The sequence below is a fragment of the Bos mutus genome, chromosome 9 (genome assembly GCF_027580195.1).
Source record: "Bos mutus isolate GX-2022 chromosome 9, NWIPB_WYAK_1.1, whole genome shotgun sequence".
Taxonomy (NCBI): Eukaryota; Metazoa; Chordata; class Mammalia; order Artiodactyla; family Bovidae; genus Bos; species Bos mutus.
In genome coordinates, this window is record NC_091625.1 from 25,496,190 (window position 1) to 25,520,397 (window position 24,208).

Sequence of the window (24,208 nt, forward strand, 5' to 3'; positions counted from 1 at the left end):
ATTTAATGGCTACAGGAGAGGAAGGCAGCTAAGGGGCGGGATGTGTCAGGGAGAAACATTATGTAAATCTAGTGGTATTAACAAACAGTACTACCTGTTTATACTTACAGTGTATTCCATAGTACCATGGGGCTTCTGAACCACCATCTTCTTCTCTTTTTTATCATGTGTTTTGTTTGGATTGTCATCTGAGGAATAAAATGATATAAGTGAATGATTTCATTTTCAGGAATTGAGGATAGGGTTATTTACAGTATATTAAAACCCATTCTCAAAATGACTTTGAAAAAATAAAAAGACACTAAAAGAAAAATGGGCTGAAGGCACAAATAGACCAAACTCATAAAAACAGATTGGTCATCAATGTATACTTGAATAAATGATTAATGTTAACTGCAGTTAAATAGGACAAACAACAATGAGGTTGCACCTTACAGTTAACCAAGTATTTGTTTACGCGACACTGTATAATGAGGAAGTTAACTAGTATGGTGATACAAGTGATATGCAACGTAAATCAGCACAGCCCTTTTAGAAAGTGATTTGTCAATATGTAACAACAGCCATTAAAATGTCCACAACTCAGTAATTTTTCCCTTACTTATCCTAAGGAAAAATTCAAAACAAGGAAAATGCTAGGCACAGCATATGGTTACTGCAGTATCATTTATCATAGTGAATACTTGGAAAGACCTCTGTGTTCAACAACACATTAATCTGGACCACAGATCAAGCTGCTTTTAGAGGCCAAAACCAGTCAACCTAGTAGTTTGGCAGCTACAAATGATTCAACCTAGTTGCTATGACAAAATATCTCTTAATATAAACAATCTGGACACTGAAAACCAGAGACATATATCAGTGGATATACATTTAAGTGACAAAAAGCACAAGATTGAACTAACTATGAAAAGATGCTCTAACTTGTATGAGATCAGAAAAATGCAAATTAAGATGAGCTATCATTTAAAGCTATTAGCATGGCAAAAATCAGAAAGCTGGATAATTCTAGGGTTGGGAAAGATGCAAGCTGCTACAAGGAATGTAAACTGGTACAGCCATTCCAGCAAATTATATACAGCCTGCTGCTGTTGTTTAGTCATTAAGTCGTGTCTGACTCTTTGTTACCCCACAGACTGGAGCCCGCTGGGTTCCTCTGTCCATGGGATTTTCCAGGCGAGAATACTGGAGTGGGTTGCCATTTCCTTCTCCAGGGGATCTTCCTGACCCAGGGATCAAACCCACATCTCCTGCATTGGCAGGTGGATTCATTACCACTGAGCCACCAGTACGACTCAGCAAATTGACCCACAGATACATATCTTCTCCCAGGAGATATCAGAAAGTGAGTGACCTGCTGGAGGGTGCATAGAACAGAGTTATCTGTGGCAGTGGGGAGCAGGAGGGTAAGCAAAACATATCTAAGTACTGCCTAGAATCCCAGGGCATAACACACCAGAAGCATACACCAAAACATGTTTAGAGAGAAACAGAATGGTATGTACAGAGTGGTACCATTATGTATACTAAAAACAGCTGCACACAAAACTATACACATTTTTTAAAAATATACTTCTATTTATTTGTGTGGCTGTACCTGGTCTTAGTTGTGACATGTGGGATCTAGTTCCCTGACCTGGGTCCCCAGCATTGGGAGCGTGGAGTCTTAGCCACTGGACCACCAGCGAAGTCCCTGCGGTTGAACAGTTTTATCAACCTGTTCCTTGCCTATAGAATTTGGGGAGTTGATCAGTCTTATTTCATCTTCTTTCAGTTCTCTGTTTATAGAATTTCAGGAGTTGATCAGTATTATTTCATTTTATCTTCTTTCCGTTCCCCTCAGTCCAAGGTGGCAATGTTCCTGCTGGTATAACATTCAAGAACTTGGAGGGTCTCCTGTCTATTAGACAAAAGGCTCATTTACAGATCTTTCCAAGAAATTCCATCTCTAATTCTGACTTCTTCTGGGATGGCTGAGGGAATCCATGAATTACAGTTCTGATCTCTTCAAAGAGCCTTCTGACAGCTAGCCACATTTTTTAAGGCTGCTGCTGCTGCTAAGTCGCTTCAGTCGTGTCCGACTCTGTGCAACCCCATGGACTGCAGCCTACCAGGCTTCTCCATCCATGGGATTCTCCAGGCAAGAACACTGGAGTGGGCTGCCATTTCCTTCTCCAATGCATGAAAGTGAAGTCGCTCAGTCGTGTCCGTCTCTTAGCGACCCCATGGACTGCAGCCCACCAGGCTCCTCCATCCATGGGATTTTCCAGGCAAGAGTACTGGAGTGGGGTGCCATTGCCTTCTCCCTTTTTAAGGCTACCCCCAAACAAAAGCCCACACAGATTGAACACCGTAGAATGAAGTGGAGGGGGAGAGAAACAGAAGGGGAGATGAGGACCTCTCCATCTGAAACCCTACAGCCCCCCATACCCACGTGCAGACCACCAGTATCATTTCAACTACCTAACAAACACGGATAAGCTGGATGAGGATGGAAGGGAACACAGGAATGTGAAATAGTCAATGTACATGGGATTTCTCTGCCTTTTAAGAAATTCCTTTATATTATTTAAAACTAAAAACCAAGAGAAAAAAAATAGATTGCTATTAGAGTCCTTTTCTAGTCCTTTGTAGAACCAGAGACACTCTGAAAATCTATTATAAGCTTATTCACTCAGTTGTGTCTGACTCTTTGTGACCCCATGGACTGTAGCCTGCTAGGCTCCTCTGTCCATGGAATTCTCCAGGCAAGAATATGGCAGTGGCTTGCCATGCCCTCCTCTGGGGGATCTTCCCAACCCAGGGATCAAACGCAGGTCTCCTGCACTACAGGCATATTCTTTACTGTCTGAGCCACCAGGGAAGCCCCAAAATCTTCTAGATTATAAAAAAAAAAAAAAAGGTTTCTCTTCCTTTAGGTGATCAATCACATCTAAATTATTTTAGTAAGATGAGACTCTACTGGCTTCAGATCTCCAGATTCTGTAGGAGGAGAATCTGGAGGTTCCATACAGTCTAGTAAAAAATCAAGGAGAGTATTTTAAAACTCTCATCATCTGCATGGTGTTCATTCCTTTTAATATCTTAGTTCCACTCTCTGCCCCACATTCCTGCCCTTTTCTTTGCCACCATAAACAGCTGTCCCTTTAGGTCCTCCTGCTTTCAGCACAGTCTCTTCATATCCTTCTGTAGGTGCTTCCTATTTCTAGAGCCTAATCTGCTGCTTCTTTCCATCTGTGGCAGCTTCAGCTCATGCCCTTCCACAGGCTGTACACAGTCATCTCTGGTCCCAGTGCGGGTCCTGTTGTATGCCAGCAAATCATGAGTTTTCATATTATTCAGCTGCCAAAGAAAACCAGGTGCTGGCTGAACTTTTCAAGATAAACTTGACTATGTACAACTGATTTAGTACAAAAATTACTTTTCTTCCACACAGGTGGATAGGCCAGAAAAACAGCAAACACGGTAATAATATACTTAGAAGGAAAAAAAAAATAACAACATTTCCTCCAGAGTCTAAGATTTTGAAATATTTGAGGTGTGTGCCTTAGTGTGATACCCATTACACATGGGTATTTACCAATTTACCAATACAAATCAATGGGCCTGATGAGTTTGAATATGGGCAATGTTTTCACTGATAGAACATCACACCAGGAACATCATCGGAACCAAAGCCATAAACCAAACATTAGGTTTTACAGTTGACTGAATACAGAAAGCTGAGAAGTAATTGACACGTTCTAAGGACCCAATCTGTCTTCATATGATTATAGCCCAAGGTAAGGATTCATCAGTTCAGTTCAGTCCCTCATTAGTGTCCAATTCTTTGCGATCTCAGGGACTGCAGTACCCCAGGCCTCCCTGTCCATCACCAACCCCAGGAGTTTACTCAAACTCATGTCCGTTGAGTCAGTGATGCCATCCAACCATCTCATCCTCTGTCCTCCTTTTCTCCCACCTTCAATCTTTCCCAGCATGAGAGTCTTTTCAAATGAGTCAGTTCTTCGCATCAGGTGGCCAAAGTATTGGAGTTTCAGCTTCAGCATCAGTCCTTCCAATGAATATTCAGGACTGATTTCCTTTAGGATGGACTGGTTGTATCTCTTTGCAGTTCAAGGGACTCTCAAGAGTCTTCTCCAGCACCACAGTACAAAAGCACTAATTCTTGGGCGCTCAGCTTTCTTTATAGTCCAACTCTCACATCCATACATGACCACTGGAAAAACCATAGTCTTGACTACACGGACCTTTGTTGGCAAAATAATGGCTCTGCTTTTTAATATGCTATCTAGGTTGGTCACAACTTTTCTTCTAAGGAGCAAACGTCTTTTAATTTCATGGCTGCAGTCACCATCTGCAGTGATTTTGGAACTAAAAAAAAATATAAAGTCAGCCACTGTTTCCACTGTTTCCCTATTTGCCATGAAGTGATGGGACCAGATGCCAAGATCTTAGGTTTCTGAATGTTGAGCTTTAAGCCAACTTTTCACTCTCCTATTTCACTTTCATCAAGAGGCTCTTCAGTTCTTCTTCGCTTTCTTCCATAAGCATGGTGCCATCTGCATATCTGAGGTTACTGATATTTCTCCCAGCAATCTTGATTCCAGCTTGTGCTTCCTCCAGCCCAGCGTTTCTCATGATGTACTCTGCGTATAAGTTAAATAAGCAGGGTGATAATATACAGCCATGATGTACTCCTTTCCCAATTTGGAACCAGTGTGTTGTTCCATGTCCAATCCTAACTTTTGCTTCCTGACCTCCATACAGATTTCTCAAGAGGCAGGTCAGGTGGTCTGATACTCCCATCTCTTTAAGAATTTTCCACAGTTTGTTGTGATCCACACAGTCATACTGCTTCTTAAATATTTTTTTGCAGTAAGTTTTCAAGATGGCTAGCTGTTCCTCTCAGTAAGTGAAGTCTTGGATACATTACCTCCACAAGTTCTGCAGCACATGGTCCACGAAGCACTGGGGAGAATGGGGCAGAGCCCTGGACTGCCTGCGGAGAGAACTTCTCTGCCGGGTTTCAGGAGGGGCTCTGCTGCTAGCATTTCAGATGAGGACTCAGGGCCATCCGCAAGGATGCAGTTATTTCCTAATGATACCTGACATCTCTGTTTCGAGCTTCAGGCCTCCTTAGACCTTTCTGTTGTTCAGTCGCTAACTCATGTCTGACTTTTAGCAACCCCGTGGCCTGCAGCATGCCAGGCTACCCTATCCTTCACCCTCTCCCAGAGGTTGCTCAGATCCATGCCCATTGAGTCGGTAATGCCATCCAAGCATCACATCCTCTGCCACTCCCTTCTCCTTCTTCCTCAGATCTGTTACACCTGCCCAAATTCAAATCCTCCCCCTGCTTACAAAAGCAAATCATTTAGAAGTATCTACTGCCAGAGGAGAACATTGGCCAAGTGGTCCTCAGAAGCCATTCAGAGGAAAGCAACTGTATTTCCTGTTTGCCCCACCTCTGAAAAGTTTCCAGAGACAGTTTTTCCCAGTCCAATAAGTGTACTGAACAAAACCCTGGAAGAATGAAATACAGGTCCTTTTGCCTAAACTGTCTTGTTTCCTCATAAGTCCTAGAAGGGTTGAAATGGGCAATGGAGGAATCAGCGTTGACCTGATGCCCTGGCCACAGGTCCTGCCTCCTCATCCCTTCTCTGCCCACAGGAAGGCCAGGGGTGTCTGGAACACATGGCTACTGGCTCCGGCATCTGAGGACATCCTAGATAATGTTTGTTGAAAGACTCCTTTCTCTCTCCGTGCTTTGGGGCTAACAGAAGTTGATGTTCAGGAGAAAGTCCAGAGCCTGGAAAGGCAGGAAGGCTGGATGTAAAGGAAACTTATCATGGCCAAGGGGATACATTTTAAGAGAATATCTGAGGCTTGAGAACAGAACCTACAGAAGCCTGAGATTTGGTGGGGGTTGGGGGTGGGGGAGGTAAAAAGAAATGTGGCTGATGGAGGGGGTGGGAAAGGTTGAGAAGAAAGGAAAATGAGTGTTATGTCACAAAAGCACAGAAACCAAGTTAAAGGAGGGTTGTACCGACACTGCCAAATGTTACCCTGAGAATCGAGATGGAAACCTGGAAACGAGTAACTGGGAGGTCACAGAGGTCCTGCGGTGAATAGGGAAGGGATCTCAGGACAGATGTGCTGACCCTTTCAGTAAAGTAGGGAAAAGGTCAGCTGCTGAAAGTTTGAAGACAGGACTGGGGCGTAAGGGGCTGTGAAATTTGGAAGAGTTATTGCGGCAAAGATGAGGTTTCAAAGATATAAATACTGAAAGAAGCAACAGGAAGAAGCAGTAAGGGTTTCCCTGAGGGCTGGGTCTCAACACCAAGGTGACAGACTATGGAAGGAATAAACAAACCCCCTCCGTCATGGCCACCCGTGTTAGGAGAATGACACGATGTATTTGCCACTACTGTAAGACATTACCACAAATCAAGTGGGTCCGAATTTTAAACAGACACCAACTTATAATCTTATAGCTCTATACATTTCAAGTCTGACATGGGGTCTCGCTGGGCAAAATTCAGGGTGTTGGCGGGCAGCTCTTTTCTAGAGGCTTAAGGGGAAGACTGGCTCCTTGCTTGTTCATCTCGGAAGAAGCCTGCCTTCCTGGCTTCAAGGTCCCTCCCTCAGTCGGCAGAGCCAGCAACATCAAGCCGAGTGCTCTCACACTGCCATTTCTCCAGTTTCTCCTGCCAGCCTCCTCTCACTCTTCAGCACTCTGGTGTCCACCCTGGGCACACCTAGATAACCCAGGATGCTCTCCTCCTTCAGGTCAGCTGATTAGCAACCTGAATTCCATCCACAACTTGAATTCACCTCTGTGTGTAACCTAACAGGTTTCAGGAATTAAGACACGGACACCTTCTGTGAAGGGGTAAGGGACATTATTCTGCCTACCAGAGATGGAGAACAGACTTACGGGAAAAGACAAAAGAAGTTCAGATCCCAAAAGGGAATTTTTGATGATTCAAGTAGTAACCCAGGTACGTGAGTGTGCTGGGGTTGGGGGAGGGAGAAAGGGTAGAGGGACTTAAGGAATGCAGCTCTGGTTATGTGTTTTGGTTTTGAAAAAAATCCAGCAAAAATGAGATACTATCCATGACCTTGAAACATGGGCATGTGGTTCCAGGCACAGACCACTGGAGACTAAGTGAAGTCAGGACAGTGAACATTATCCATTACTGTCCTTGAAAACCGAAACAAGAGACACTGGTGAATTCCCTGGCTCTTGGTTCCATAAGCTCTACATAGATAGATGAAGGACAGAAAAGACAGTATGTAGCTTTGTTTTTCCTCTTATTAACTATCTGCTTCTGCTGCTGCTAAGTCGCTTCAATTGTGTCTGAACAAGCACAAATAGAATGTTGAAAATTACCAGGTTTTCAAATTTTATCAGGATCAAATTTGCTCTGGCCTTCCACTTACTGTGTGTCCCTTCTTCCCGTACTCCTCTTGATCAGTTCTCTTCCTTCCTTGCATCCTTATCACAAGACCATCTGAATGGGGGACGTGAGGCTGACGGCACAGAAATCACTACACACTTGTCCAAAGAGGAAGGATGGTTTCCATGACATCCAAAAGAGGGGGATCAGTGCGGCAGTAATTGTTGATGCCTGTCTCATGGTAGTTTAGCTGCTCAGTTGTGTCTGACTCTTGCAAACCCATGGACTGTAGCCTGCCAGGCTCCTCTGTCCATGAGATTCTCCAGGCCAACAATACTGGAGTGGGTTGCCATTTCCTTCTCCAGTGTCTCTCTAGAGCTTTCTAAGAAAAGGGCATCCTGATACGTAAACAGGAAAAGCTGTTTCCAATGACAGACACAGCCCCAGACTAGAAAGAGATGGCACACTTTGATACTAATCAGTCAGGTCATGTACCATTTCCCTTATGTTCAGTTCAGTCGCTCAGTCGTGTCCGACTCTTTGTGACCCCATGAATCGCAGCACATTTTTTCTGATTGCAATTTGGTTTTGGAGTCAAAATGAGGTGGCTTCACCAATCAACCCTCATAGCTGTGCAATGTTGAACAAGTCACTTAAAATCTTTGTACCTCCATTTCCTTATCTGTAAAATGGACGTCTCACAATGTTGCTCAAAAGATTAAATGAGATAATGGGCACAGTTTATCTCAGAGCGTGGCATAGTGTTTAACAAATGCTACCTTGGACAGCAAGGAGACTAAACCAGTCAATCTTCAAGGAAATCAACCCTGAATACTCACTGGAAGAACTGACACTGAAGCTGAAGCTCCCATACTTTGGCCACCTGATGCAAAGAGCTGACTCATTGGGAAAGACCCTGATGCTGGGAAAAACTGAAGACAGAAGGAGAAGAGGGCAACAGAGGATGAGATGGTTGGATAGCATCACTGACTCAATGGGCATGAACTTAGGCAAACTCTGGCAGATAGTGTAGGACAGGGAAGCCTGGTGTGCTGCAGTCCATGGGGTCTTGAAGAGTCAGACACGACTTGGTGACTGAACAACAACAGTAACATTAATAATGTTAAAGTTTGAATACAGAAATATGAGAATGATATAGCATTAATGCGATAGATGATTATAAATTGTTTAAAGGAGAAAAGCTTTATCTGATCACTTCGGTACATGCCAAAAAAACCATCTGATGAAATTAAATAGCCATTATTATATTTTTTAAAAAATACAACATTTTAAAAAATCCAACTGTTAGAAAATTAAGAATAGGAGCAAACTCCCTTAACATGATGAAGAATGTTTATTCTGTGACATTCATTAGAAATAGGCTTCTGAAAAAGCAATGAAACCCTAAAGGTTATATACACCAAAAGCAATTTCCCGATAAGAATGAAAAGGGAATGACTTCATGACATCATTCAGGACTGCAGTGGCTTGTTAATTACCTAAATGCAGCCTAAACTAACACACGGGTGAGGCCCCCACCCCAGCCTTACAGAGGACTCCAGGGCTTGCAGTGGGAGAGACACCCACTGGCACTGTACAAACTCCATCCACTCTTCTTTTTCCTGTTGTTCTGTGAAGATAAGTGCCTGAGAGCACTTCCAGCATAGCTTTTATGCTTCTGGGCAGAGAATCTTCCAGCCCACTAAATTACAACAAAGAGGCTAACATAATGTCATGCAAGGCTAAACCACAAGCATCGACGGGCATAGAATAAACTTTGTAGTGGAGATGAAAACAGAAACACTTCAAATATAAGAAGACAGCCTGGAAATCCGAGAAGAGGGAATCCCTGCCCTTTACTGGAGGTCCCCTTTCAGAACCCTGAAAGGTAACACCTGTGCAGAATGAACACCAGGCACCCGCTGGTTTCCCAATGGTCTCTAGAAATTAAGCACCAGAAGCCCTATTCTAAACCCTCCTGAGTCATACCTGAGTAAACTGAGAAGCATTCTTGTAGCAGAAATCGAAAGCAAATATAAAAAGTAAAACACTAACCAAAATACATACAGGAACTCCTACTATCGGTTTATACTCAAATTTTTTTTTCCTGGAATCCCCATTCAAAGCAACACATAAAAAAGTTTTAAACACTGAAAAGAAAAAAGTGAAAATTTGATTATTAGCAGATAAGTTATCTACCTATAGAGCCAACATCATAAAAACATCCACTGGTGGCTCAGTGGTAAAGAATCCACCTGCTAATGCAGAGGACATGGGCCCGATCCCTGATCCAGGAATATCCCACAGGCTGCAGAGCAACTAGGCCTGTGCGCCACAACTACTGCGCTCTAGAGCCTGGGAACCGCGACCACTGCTCTCTGCTGCTGCTGCTGCTGCTGCTGCTCAGTCCCTTCAGTCGTGTCCGACTCTGTGAGACCCCATAGACGGCAGCCCACCAGGCTCCCCTGTCCCTGGGATTCTCCAGGCAAGAACACTGGAGTGGGTTGCCATTGCCTTCTCCAATGCATGAAAGTGAAAAGTGAGAGTGAAGTCGCTCAGTCGTGTCCAACTCCTAGCGACCCCATGGACTGCAGCCCACCAGGCTCCTCCGTCCATGGGATTTTCCAGGCAAGAGTACTGGAGTGGGGTTCCATTGCCTTCTCCTAGAGCCTGGGAACCACAACCACTGTGCTCTAGAGTCTGGGAACCACAACTACTGAGCCCTCGCTCTGCAATGAGAAGTTACTGCAATGAGAAGCCCACTCACCGCAACTGAGAGTGGCTCCCACTCGCTGTAACTAGAGAAAAGCCCACATGCAACTAAGACCTGGCACGGCCTAAATAAATTTTTAAAAATTCAGAAATTGTAAAATTGTTCAGTAAGGTGACCAGATGTAACAGTCTTTTACATTTGTAATAGAAACTATTTGGAAAAGTCCCAGATATACTGGTATCAAACTAGAAAATATCTAGGAATAAATATAGCCAGACAATGACAAGAGACATAGAAAGAAAGTTTTAAAGGTTCTCTGAAGTATATAAACAAAAGCTTGAATAAAGGGCAGTACATATAATGTTCCTAATAGAAAATATCATTCTTATAAATATCTTTCTCTTCAAATTAACTTTTAAATTATATGCAATTTAGGTAAAAATTTAAAACAAAATTTCTTAGAAGGGAAATATTGACAACTAGGCATAAATATATAAGACTAGAAGCATAATACAGAAGATTATCCAAAATTATTTTTGAAAGAGAAATGAGGGTAGGGACATGGAACAACAGACTGGTTCCAAATAGGAAAAGGAGTACGTCAAGGCTGTATATTGTCACCCTGTTTATTTACTTTATATGCAGAGTACATCATGAGAAATGCTGGACTGGAAGAAACACAAGCTGGAATTAAGATTGCTGGGAGAAATATCAATAACCTCAGATATGCAGATGACACCACCCTTATGGCAGAAAGTGAAGAGGAACTGAAAAGCCTCTTGATGAGAGTGAAAGAGGAGAGTGAAAAAGTTGGCTTAAAGCTCAACATTCAGAAAACGAAGATCATGGCATCCGGTCCCATTACTTAATGAGAAATAGATGGGGAAACAGTGTCAGACTTTATTTTTCTGGGCTCCAAAATCACTGCAGATGGTGACTGCAGCCATGAAATTAAAAGACGCTTACTCCTTGGAAGGAAAATTATGACCAACCTAGATAGCATATTCAAAAGCAGAGACATTACTTTGCCAACAAAGGTTCGTCTAGTCAAGGCTATGGTTTTTCCTGTGGTCATGTATGGATGTGAGAGTTGGACTGTGAAGAAGGCTGAGCACCGAAGAATTGATGCTTTTGAACTGTGGTGTTGGAGAAGACTCTTGAGACTCCCTTGGACTGCAAGGAGATCCAACCAGTCCATTCTGCAGGAGATAAGCCCTGGGATTTCTTTGGAAGGAATGATGCTAAAGCTGAAACTCCAGTACTTTGGCCACCTCATGAGAAGAGTTGACTCATTGGAAAAGACTCTGATGCTGGGAGGGATTGGGGGCAGGAGGAGTGACATTTGGTTGTAGTGAAACAACCAAATGTCAGAGCTGTATTGAAAGTGTGTATATTAAGTCACTTAGTCGTGTCCAATTCTTTGAGATCCCATGGACCTCAGCTTGCCAGGCTCCTCGGTCCATGGGATTTCCCAGGCAAGAATACTGGAATGGGGTGCCATTTCCTTCTCCATAGGATCTTCCCAACCCATGGATTGAACCTGGGTCTCCTTCACTGCAGGCACATTCTTTACCATCTGAGCTACAAGGGAAGCCTGGTATTGAAAGAATTTCATGTAAAATAAAGGTACCTTTTGTTAGGCAAGTAGAATAAGGAAAAGGAGTCAAAAATGGCGGTGGCTAAAAGACAAGGAAGGTCCGAGGACCAGAGTGAAGACTTCAGGCAGAACAAACAGAACAAATAGCACCCCTGGCTAAGCCCAATTTGCATAGGGCAGGCCCAGGTGGAGGAAAAAAACATATAAAAGGAGGAGCCAAAGCACTTTCTCACGGACTCTCTCTTCCGCATGCATGTGCTCTCTCTCTCTCTCTCCCTCCCTCCCCACGCACTCCTCCACTCTCTTCTCTTCAAGTCTTGGATTCTCCTGCTATTTTCTAAATAAAATAGAGCTGTAACACTGATTTGCCTAAGAGCTGTAGCACAATTTGTCCAAGACCCGAGAGCTGTGACGCGCCGAGGGCTTTAATGTCCGTTGCTCCAAATCTTTGTTGTGACGAGACAAAGAACCGAGGAACATACACTTGCGTGACACTTTAAAACCAGTAAGAAAAGGCTTCGTTTTCACATAAATGTCTACCTTCGTGTTATAGTGGAAGCTCTGGCATCAGGCACACAGAATGAATCCTTGTCTGTCCCTGACTCACTGCGTGACCTTGGACAAGTGACTTACGGCGGTTTCTCAGGGTGTAAAATGGGAATGCCAAATGGACTCTCCCAGAGAGTTACTGTAAGGATTAGATAAGGCAATTCAATCCAGTAAAGCACTCCACAAAGTGCAAAGAAAGGACTCAGGAAACCTTACGGACTATGATTAAATGATAATGGTGAGCACTAGCTAACGTTTGGAGATAAAACCATATCGCTCTGAGGTCAAAGCAGATGATGGATCAAAGATTTAACAGTAAAATGTCAAGTCATAAATATTCTTGAAGAAAACATAGGACTTGTCTTTGCTTAAAGATATCATATTTTCTCTATTGATGATACACACTTTCCATATCACTAGCCTGCCTCAGTCAAGAGTGCAATTAAAACATTCAGTATTGTTGTTTAGCATTCTAAGGGTAATTTCTGGAATAACTGATCATAAACCATTAATAAAGTTTTAGATAGCCATGCCATAAAGAGCCTGGAGAGTCTGGGAACTTGAGGAGGAACTCTGTACTCAGTGTGAACACCATGTTTCATCCTCTGTTGACACAAAGGGAAATGTCTTCAGTAGGTGTTATTTACCTTCCTTCAAGCACATCACAAGCACTACAGTCCTCGATTAAAATGAGTCACGCTGAAGTAAAACCTAGGCTGGAAGAAGGGCAGAGGAGGAGTTGTCTCTCACAGAACCCTCTACTTCAGAGCCCAGTACCACCCTCCGCTCTGATCACGCCCTCACCCGTATGCAGAATGAATGAAGATTCACCACTATACCACCGACACAATGCTGTGGAATAAGCGAACTAGTCTCACTCTGACTCCGAAGAACCAGTTATTTCTCTCCGCATTTGATTTAGTTGTAAAGTCACTGAGTGTTCTGAATGTAACTACATATGTGACTGGGTCAGGTAATTAAGTGAGAACTTTCAACCTTATCATCACATTCATTACAGCTCAAGGAAAAAGGAAATTCCATGCATAGTCACCTTTTTATTCCTCACTAAGATAGAACAATGTTCTTAGGGCAGGGGAGAAGACATGAAAATGTTATTTAACTCTTGCCTTATTTTTCTCTCACAGTAGATTGGGGGGAAAGCAAGAAAGATGAGGGAGGCTTCACTGGGGCTTCAGTATCACAGAGCTGGGCTTGAACCCGGCTTCACGCAGAGCTGCAGTGGGACCTTCTGAAAGTTTTTCAGCTTCTAGATTTTCTCATTTACAATACAGGCTACTACTGCCTGCAGTAGATCATGATGATTAGAAAATTAAATAATGAAATTAAAGCATCTAGCCCACAGGAGACACTCACCCAAAACATTCTTTCTACTCTCCCTTATGTCTGATGCTGCTTCTCCTCACCTTCCCACCCTCTGAAAAAAAATTTTCTCAAAATGTCTTTTTCCCTTTTGTATAAATAGATCAAGGCCTTAACTGAGTACATTTCAGCCTTAGGAGAAATTTTAGGAAATGTGAAAAACAATTCTATATAAATCAAAACTATCTGTGGTCATTTGAAAATACAGTGGAACAAAAGAACCCATTTTACCCTGGTTCAGAGAGAAACATCTGATTTATGGTAAATGTACTTTCTTTCAGCAGCTCTCCTTCTTTTAAACAAAAATGGAATCATAGTCTATACCCTATTGCCAACCTCCCTTTCCACTGTAACAGTATTCTGTGAAAATTTCCCACATCATCAACCGGTTTTCATCATTAAAAAATGACACATAGTATTCCATGTTAAGTTATTAATGTTATCTTAATTTTCCCACTATTTTAAACAATGCAGTGATAGTCTCTATGGTCAAATCTATCGACACGCACAATCATTTCCTTAGGGTAAGCTTCTGCAAAAAGAATTGTTGGGTCAAAGAGTGTGCCAAAGTAAAACTCCTGATAAAAGTGACCAGACTGCCTTCCAAAAAAGACCCAATCACATTCCTCCTGTCAGTATTTTTCCTTTGCAAACTCCCCAGGTCAGTTCTAATTTGATTTTTCAAAATCACTCCAACTGAAAAATCACTAACCCTGTTGAGTCTGAACTGCTGTCCTTCTCTCAGCCCAAACCACATTTGAGTGTTCCACCAACAGTGAGATTTCTCGTAACACAAAGTGGGTATCACACAATTGACTGAGCAGGAAACAAGATTTGCATGATGCAGAGCACCATGATCATAAAAGGACTAGACTCTCAACTTGAACTCAGAGTACAGCAGGTTCTGTCAGACACAGCTGCTCTGCTCAGTGACCAGAACGGGTTACAATACACTGTGTTAGTGGGAGGGCTGGAGTTGTGAGAGGAAAAGGAAGGAGTTTCCCTTGAGCAAAACTCAGCCAGATTAGCAGGAACTGGTAGGGCGGGGGAAAACAGGGAGATGCTGATCAGGGTACAAACTTCCAGGGATATGATAAGACAAATAGGTTCTGAGGATCTAGTGAACAGCGTGGTGATCACAGTTAATAATACTGTACCTTATACTTAAAAGTTTCTAAGAGAGTGGATCTTAGATGTTCCCACCACACAAAAGAGATGGTAATTATGTGACCAAATGAAGGCATTAGCTAATTCCAGGGTGGTAATCATTTTGCAATATATCCATATATCAACATACTGTATACATTAACCTACACAATTTTATGTCAATGATATCTCAATAAAGCTAGAAAAAAGAAGGGTGATGCTTTTTTATAGTCATATTTAAAGCCACATTTACAATGATTATTATGTATTTTTAAATTTTATGTTTAATTAGTTACAATACTGACCACCAACAATTCTTTTATACAATGACTTTTTCATTCTTGAGGACTACATTTCGACATGGGTCTCAGAAAAGAACATCACTCCCGCTCAGTAACTTTATTTTAAGAAAGGAATGACACAAAAGGTCTGTTTCCTGAGACCTTAGTATGTCTGAGGATGTTGTTATCTTTGAATCTGGAAAACAACTTTCACTTCACAATTCTGAAGAAGTTTAATTCCTCTGCTGTTCGCTGCTGTGGAGAAGTCTGTGCCTCTCCTCTTTGCTCCTTTGAAGGGAACATTTTGTTAAGGTTTTTATTTTTTCACCTATTTATTTATACCATTAATCCATAACCTGCAAACATTGGCAACAGTTTAAGTTCAGTTTTCCCAGTATTTCTGCTTAAATATAACGAGCTCTTCTGCAAAGAAATAGAGGAAAACAATAGAATAGGAAACACTAGAGATCTCTTCAAGAAAATTAGAGATACCAAGGGAACATTTCATGCAAAGACGGGCACAATAAAGGACAGAAATGGTATGGACCTAACAGAAGCAGAAGATATTATGAAGAGGTGGCAAGAATACACAGAAGAACTATACAAAAAAATCTTCACGACCCAGATAATCACAATCGTGTGATCACTCACCTAGAGCCAGACATCTTGGAATGTGAAGTCAAGTGGGCCTTTAGAAATCATCACTACAAACAAAGCTAGTGGAGGTGATGGAATTCCAGTTGAGCTATTTCAAATCCTAAAAGAGGATGCTGTGAAAGTGCTGCACTCAATATGTCAACATATTTGGAAAACTCAGCAGTGGCCACAGGACTGGAAAAGGTATTTTCATTCCAATCCCAAAGAAAGGCAATGCCAAAGAATGCTCAAACTACCTCACAATTGCACTCAACTCACACACTAGTACAGTAATGCTCAAAACTCTCCAAGCCAGGCTTCAGCAATACGTGAACCTTGAACTTCCAGATGTTCAAGCTGATTTTAGAAAAGGCAGAGGAACCAGAGATCAAATTGCCAACATCCACTGGATCATGGAAAAATCAAGAGAGTTCCAGAAAAACATCTACTTTTGCTTTATTGAGTATGCCAAAGCCTTTGACTGTGTGGATCACAATAAACTGTGGAAAATTCTGAAAGAGATGGGAATACCAGCCCACCTGACCTGCCTCTTGAGAAATCTGTATGCAGGTCAGGAAACAACAGTTAGAACTAGACATGGAACAACAGACTGGTTCCAAATAGGAAAAGGAGTACGTCAAGGCTGTATATTGTCACCCTGCTTATTTAACTTCTATGCAGAGTACATCATGAGGAACGCTGGGCTGGGAGAAGCACAAGCTGGAATTAAGACTGCCGGGAGAAATATCAATAACCTCAGATATGCAGGTCACTTTGACCCTTATGGCAGAAAGTGAAGAATTAAAGAGCCTCTTGATGAAAGTGAAAGAGGAGAGTGAAACAGTTGGCTTAAAGCTCAACATTCAGAAAATGAAGATCATGGCATCTGGTCCTATCATTTCATGGCAAATAGATGGGGAAACAGTGGCTGACTTTATTTTTGGGGGCTCTAAAATCACTGCAGATGGTGACTGCAGCCATGAAATTAAAAGACGCTTACTCCTTGGAAGGAAAGTTATGACCAACCTAGATAGCATATTAAAAAGCAGAGACATTACTTTGCTAACAAAGGTCCGTTTAGTCGAGGCTATGGTTTTTCCAGTGGTCACGTATGGATGTGAGAGTTGGATTGTGAAAGTTGGACTGTGAAGAAAGCTGAGCGCTGAAGAATTGATGCTTTTGAATTGTGGTGTTGGAGAAGACTCTTGACTCAAGAGTCCCTTGGACTGCAAGGAGATCCAACTAGTCAATCCTAAAGGAGATCAGTCCTGAGTGTTCATTGGAAGGACTGATGTTGAAGCTGAAACTCCAATACTTTGGCCACCTGATGCAAAGAGCTGACTCATTAGAAAAGACCCTGATTGTTGGGAAAGATTGAGGGCAGGAGGAGAAGGGGATGACAGAGGATGAGATGGCTGGATGGCATCACTGACTCGATAGACATGAGTTTGGGTAAACTCCAGGAGTTGGTGATGGACAGGGAGGCCTGGCGTGCTTTGGTTCATGGGGTCACAAAGAGTTGGACATGACTGAGCGACTGAACTGAACTAAACTGTAAGTTTCGCTCATGAAAGCACTTTTCCGGGGCACTCATCAGATTGGACCTGTTCACCACCTAGGCTTTCATGAGAAGACTTCACTTTAAACATTAGTTCGATTTCCTTAATGGCCCCAAGAAGCACAGGCCCAATTATTTCCACCTTAATCATTTCAATTTATGTTATACCCTAGTCCCTCGAGTATCCTGCTTGATTTTTAAAAATTATGAATTAGGGTCTTGATATCTTCCTTTCACATCAAAGTCCATTTTAACCCTTTAATTTGAACTCTGAAGTACTAGAATGAACATTATTTTTGAACAGAAGAATAATGCTATTGTAGGTCTGTGGTTTAACCTAATTTTACGTGTAGGAATTAACTTATCAAAATAGCACAGCTTTGGCTTTCTGAACTTGCAAAGTGAAACAATAATAAATGACAGATGGGAAATCTTCACATGTGTGGTTAAAAAATACCCCAAGGCAAAATAATCTGTATGAGGAAAAGTCTTAGGGTTGCCATCGTGAGAAATAATTCAGTAGTTGGTTACTTGTATTGCGTGGCAAACCCCAAAAATGTTTAACAAAGGAAAAGTGGAGAAGTTCATTTCTTTTACTCTTGTTAAGTTTCTTTTGAACTCAGGAAGGAAAGTTACAATTTGAAATGCTTTAGACTTTACAGATTTATTGTTGAAAAGCTAAATTCATTCTTTATACTGCAGAGGTTTTCTCTAAATAAATCTTTATTGCTATAACCACAAAACTAACCATACTCATACCTAAGTGTTTTCTGTTTGTCAAAATCACCTCCTAATTCTCTTAAAATATCTACTTTACCATTCAGGATTCTTACTAATCTTTTACATAAACATACTACAAAAACACAGTGATTTATTTTATTCCAATTTAGTCTTGCCTCCCATATTTATAAAACTTTTCTCTTTTAGGTCTTACATCTCTATATCTATGTTTCCGTTTGAAGAACTTCCCACTGAGACAGTATCCACATTTATAAAATTCCCATTCCTATCTTCACTTCCATAGAAGCAAAGATGTATACTCTTCTAATGTAAAGGAATAATGTATTCCTTTAATATAAGAGAATTTTGAGATATATTTAATTCATGCCACTCAATATATTTTGATACTGTGATATGGACCAAACATCTTTTGAAACATATGTAAACATTACTACTACTTGTGTCAAATTTAACTATAAGAGCAAATTTTGAAAAATATATTAACATATTATTAAAATATAAAACTGTAAAAAATATACTGTGATCAAACAATTCCTTAAGGGTTTATATAAGTACACAGAATAACTGAGTAAGGAGCTCTATCAGCAAATACCGGGGCAGGCACAGAAGAACTGAGCTCACTTATGTCAGAAGCTTTTGTTGGGATGCTTCCCATGTGCCCGCTACAGCAGGTGCTAGATCTCCATTTATCTGATGCCATCTCTGCCTCAAGGAAATTACTCCCATTTCCCCTCCTCAAAAACAAAGCATTTTTGGAGGTGGTTATCATTTTGTTACAGGCAATTCTCGTGATTCAGCCTTTCCATAACATCTTCTATCAGCATCTTAGCTCTCGTGTTCTTCTAAGTGGTAGGAGTGAGGAATTGCTATCCAAGGCTTACATGCGGCACAGATAAATCTAAAGAGCTAAAAATATTATTTTGTCAAAATATGCTTCCTTAAATCAAGTAGGTAATATTATAGATGTGGAAACAGATGCCAACAGGAAGTAATTATTTTATATTGATAATAGAACTTTACATTTGTCTAATCTTTTTCTAAAGCCCTTGGGTTTGCTCTGTTATATTATTCAGTTCGCTATAATTTTCTGATTGGTATTAAAAATAACTTTAAACTGTGTGATGCAGAAAAAAATGAAGAAAACAAAACTCTTTTGTAATTTCTGTACCCAGAGAAAACAAAAATCAGCCTACCGTTACAGATCCTCCTAGTCTGTTTTTCTATAAACTCATTATCATTTGTCATCCATTAACTTTTTGTTTCGACTTTCTGTTTTCCCTGGATTGTGTCTTTTATATGTGCGGGGAGCTGCCCATGAGAATGGGGTCCTTTGTCCGAAGGACACAAGCTCTGGGAGCTGCCTCAGTCCTTGAGGGTTTGCTTGCAAACATAGCTCTCTGTCCCGCCACCCCAGAGATTAGGCGCTTATTTACTGCAGACACCTGGAGTTCTGGACAAACTTCTCACACACAGGGAAATGTTATCCGGTGTAAGAAATAATAACAGGGTGCCATTCCCATGCTCTCAAGATTTCTTGTGACTGTTTGTAAGATGTATAGGTCAACCAAGAAAAAATGTCAACTGTCTTGTCTTTCTCACACTTTTCTGTATAAATATAAGATGCTGAATAAAGTTGGTGTCAGACCGCTTCCCTTTGTGGAGACGTGTCTGAACCTCTCGACCCCATCTTTGTTGTAGAATTCTTTTGCCGTAGTTTCCTTTCTCAGCCCCGCCATGCACGTTCTTGGGACCTGATCAACTTTGCCGGCTGGCACCGGCTTATATGTATTCACCTTACACCTTGAAGTAGCAATTTCCAGGCCTTTCACCTGAAATTCAGACCCCTCTAAACAAATCTACTTGGTACCTCTAAAATAGCTCCAAACACATATTCACTATTTTCCTTCTTGAGTTTTCAAGTTTGCCAATTCTTGACTCTGTCCCTTTTCTCCTTCACACACTGTACCAAATAATGCTGTTTCTAGGAGCAAATTCTCTCCCTAGGGTTCTGTTTCTCCTCTGCCCCGGTCTCCAACCTGCCTTCAGGCTCACTTCCACCCACTGTCCTTAGATTTATCCTCTTAGAACAGAGAGTTACAGAGTTCCCTCAACGGCTTCCACAGATACAGGATAAAATCCAAATCCTTAATGTGGCTAGGGCTTTCGTGGTGGTTCAGTGGTAAAGAATCTGCCTGCCACTGCAGGAGATGCAGATTCGATCTCCGGGTTGGGAAGATCCCCTGGAGAAGGAAATGGCAACCCCCTCCAGTATTCTTTACCTGGGAAATCTCATGGACAGAGGAGGTTGGCGGGTCACAGTCCATGGGGTCACAAAGAGGTGGACACAACTTAGCGCCTAAACAACAACAACAACAAATCTGGCTTACAAGATCCTCCCATTTTAGCATCGCTCCTCCTCAGACTGGTGCCATCAAAAGAACTTAAACCGGAATTACTTTTGACTTGAGTCTAAGCTCCACCTAGTGGTACAAGACAACATTTCTGGGTGGAAATACAGGGAATATGCCAACTCCACCCCGTGAGATCAAGCAAACCTGCCAACACAGGCAGAGTAAGATGTGGAAAAGACAAGGAACCCTGGGACTCAATGGCCGACCTAGTGGTGTTCTGTAAGCACTGGGTTCTCCTAAGGAAATGCCTGAAACCTCCAAACCAGTTATTAGTGCCATTCTCGAAAGAAGATGAAAAGTTATAATGGCATCTCTTTAGTTATTGTCACCAAATAAAATCACAGGATAATTCTGAGTAAACTATTTTTTTGTTGCCTATATCCTTCCAGAATTTTCATGAAAGTCCAAACAATCACAGTATTCATTCATATGTGTATAATTCATCCACTCAATGCACATTTAAAGAGCACTTGGGAAGCAGATACTAACAAAGCTAATACAGGGTCTAATCCACACCAATCTACAAACAGGAAAGAAGGTAAGTAAACCCATGATGATAATACAGAAGGGAAATTTAACCTGTCCAGGGAAAGAGTGGGGCTCCTGGAAGAAATGATGGCTGTGGCGGCTGGTGAAGTCTAATAAGAATTAAGTATGCAGACCTATAGCTGATTCATGTTTATGTTTGACAGAAAACAACAAAATTCTGTAAAGTAATTATCCTTCAATTAAAATATAAATAAATTTTTTTTAAATTAAGTAAAGAATAGAGTGAATAGTACTAAAGAGTCTCCTAATGAAGGTCAAAGTGAAAACGTTGGCCTAAAACTCAACATTCAAAAAACTAAGATCATGGCATCTGGTCCCATCACTTCATGGCAAATAAATAAGGAAACAGTGACAGACTTTATTTTCTTGGGCTCCAAAATCACTGCAGACAGTGACTGCAGCCCCCAAATTTAAAGATGCTTGCTTCTTGGAAGAAAAGTTATGACAAATCTAGACAGTATTAAAAAGCAGAGACATCACTTTGCTGACAAAGGTCTATCTAGTCAAAGCTATGGTTTTTCAAGTGGTCGTGTATGGATGTGAGAGTGGGACTTATATAAAAACGGCTGAGTACCAAAGAATTGATGCTTTCGATCTGTGGTGTTGGAGAAGACTCTTGAGAGGCCCTTTGACTGCAAGGAGATCAAACCAGTCAATCCCAAAGGAAATCAACCCTGAATATTCAATAGAAGGACTGATGCTGAAGCTGAAGCTGCAATACTTTGGCCACCTGATGCGAAGAGCCAACTCACTTGAAAAGACCCTGAAGCTGGGAAAGATTGAGAGCAGGAGGAGAAGGGGGCAACAGAGGATGCGATGGTTGGATGGCATCACTGACTCAATGGACATGAGTTTGAGTAAACTCCATGAGTTGGTGATGGACAGGGAAGCCTGGTATGCTGCAGTTAATGGGGTAACAAAGAGTTGGACACAACAGCTGAACAACAACAGAGTGAACGGTATTGTTTCAAAGTGCTACACACACCACAGAGTGCAGCACGTTAAAAAGCTGGCCTAATGCATCAGCTGAAGTTAGTAGAGCATCATGAAAAGAGAAATCTCAATGGAAAGGACTCTGTCAGCTTCCTTCAGGGAAACTCTACAGAGCAAAATGTCTTGATTTTAAAATACTTTGTAAGCACCAGCATTTAACATAGGATGAGAAGAGAGTGTTTTAAACTGTGTGACTGTAAAAACCACACATTTTCAAATGTCCAATGTGTGCACTGTAAAAGATGTGAGCAGCCGTTTTGCTTACCCCTGTTTCTCTTTTTGAGATAATACTCAACACTGAAAATTTTAAGAGGGAGTTTATTAATCACACAGAAGTCTTTTTCAAAGCGTTTACAGTTACAGCTTTTTATAAAATGCTGGATGGCTTCAGATTAAAAGCAGGCAGGTATCTGTAGCAGGAAGCCTGTGCCTTTGTAGGAGCAATGTCAGCAAAACCTCACTTATAACATCCCAATGGCAGCCCACCTGTATCTTTGATGAGAACTAGTAGAACGTTATATTAAACCCACAGACCAGATCTGTCCCCCGGTAACTGGCATTAACTGGGACCAAGTCTGGGGCCCTGTGGACCAAGTGCCTGCTACCAGCCCAGGTTTCATATACTGAACTGCAGTTCATTCTTAGAGACTTCCTTAGTGTTCTGAGCCTTGCAATCTTCAGTAGACCGTAATCTGTGTCACATCAAGTTTCATTTCCTGGTTCACTTTCTTTAGGGGGTTTCCCTGATGGCTTAGATGGCAAAGAATCTGCCTGCAATGCAAGAGACCTCTGAACATACTTCAGATCCTGCCTGTGACAGGATCAGGAGGCATGAGAAGGGTGGTAAAGCGAAACAGGAGTATGACCTCCATCACGCTAGACAAGTCACTGGTGCTAACACGAATGCAGATGCAACGATCATCTTCAGATGCTGTATGACACTGGATTCATCTTAAGAGGCCTCTTAACTACATCTTCCAAGTCATCATCGTCGTGGTCTTTTGTTTTTTTAATCTAAGGATGCCAGGCCATGTCTCCTCCATTTCCTACTGCCTAGCTGATACCAAACTGTGCAGGCATTTCTACCAAGACTTCTACAGATATGTCTATAAACATTAAGAAAAATACTTCTCATACAGGGTACGTGACCATTATTTAATAAATAGTTATGAGCAGACACTATGTGCTAGGCACTGTGTTAGATGCTGGAAGATAAGATTAAATAAGACACATCAATCTTGTTTAACTGTACTTCTCTTTATATAAGATTTTATCAATAAAACAAGGCCTGGCAGCACATAGAAGCTGCTCAATAAACTGTTACTATTGTATCGGGCTTCCCACCTGGCTCAATGCAGGAGCCTCAGAAGATGTAGGTGAGATCCCTGAGTCGGGAAGATCCCTTAGTGAAGGAAATGGCAACTCACGCCAGTATATTTGCCTGGGAAATCCCATGGACAGAGGAGCTTGGTGGGCTGCAGTCCATGGGTTACAAAGAGTCAGACATGACTGAGCACGCATGTGCAAGAGTAACAAATATTAAAGTCCTCAAGTTCCACCTCTCGCTCTCATTATTATTATATAGCATATTATAATATTATATGGGCTTCCCTGGTAGCTCAGATGGCAAAGAACCTGCCTGCAATGCAGGAGACCCAGGTTTGATCCCTGGGTTGGGAAGACACCCTGGGGAAGGGAACAGCAACCCACTCCAGTATTCTTGTCTGGAGAATGCCATGGACAGAGGAGCCTGGCGGGCTACAATCCATGGGGTTGCAAAGAGTTAGACACGACTGAACAACTAACACTACACTGTTATATATAATCGAGTATATCATACTATCATATGATATACTATAACCAGTAACAAATTATCATCTTTTAAAAAATTACTACAGTTTTAAAATGAAAATACTGCAGAGTTGCCACCAATACTCACCAATACTATAATATCTCTTTAGTTCTGTACGCCTGATCTCCTTTAACTGATTACTTTTTCTCTTCTTTTTCTCATCAGTAATGTACTCCTCTTCCACAGCAATGTTGCACTTGTCTTGCTCTAAAATGACTTTACTGGCATCTTCTTTTCCAGAATGAGTCCTTGCAGCCATAGCTGAGGCTGTCTCTGCATTTTGTTTGGCTTGCTTTTTCTTTTTCAATCTAAGGGTGAGAAGGAAAAAATAGGAAAAACATTAGAAAAATAATTTGCTAAGAGAAATTATATTAATTTCATGCTATTGGGCTTTGAGAA

The 24,208-nt window shown here is 41.6% G+C and overlaps 1 protein-coding gene across 4 annotated transcripts in view; it reads right to left on the minus strand.

The window, feature by feature from the left end:
- The window catches only part of NCOA7 (nuclear receptor coactivator 7), a 164,314-nt gene that overhangs the window by 58,141 nt on the left and 81,965 nt on the right, over positions 1-24,208 (minus strand). For all 4 annotated transcript variants that reach the window (XM_070376291.1, XM_070376293.1, XM_070376292.1 and 1 more), the window contains 2 exons: positions 23,897-24,117; positions 109-188 (listed from right to left, as the gene is read on the minus strand). In XM_070376291.1, the coding sequence (XP_070232392.1) occupies positions 109-188; positions 23,897-24,117 (301 nt within the window). The remainder of the gene's footprint in view (positions 1-108; positions 189-23,896; positions 24,118-24,208) is intronic.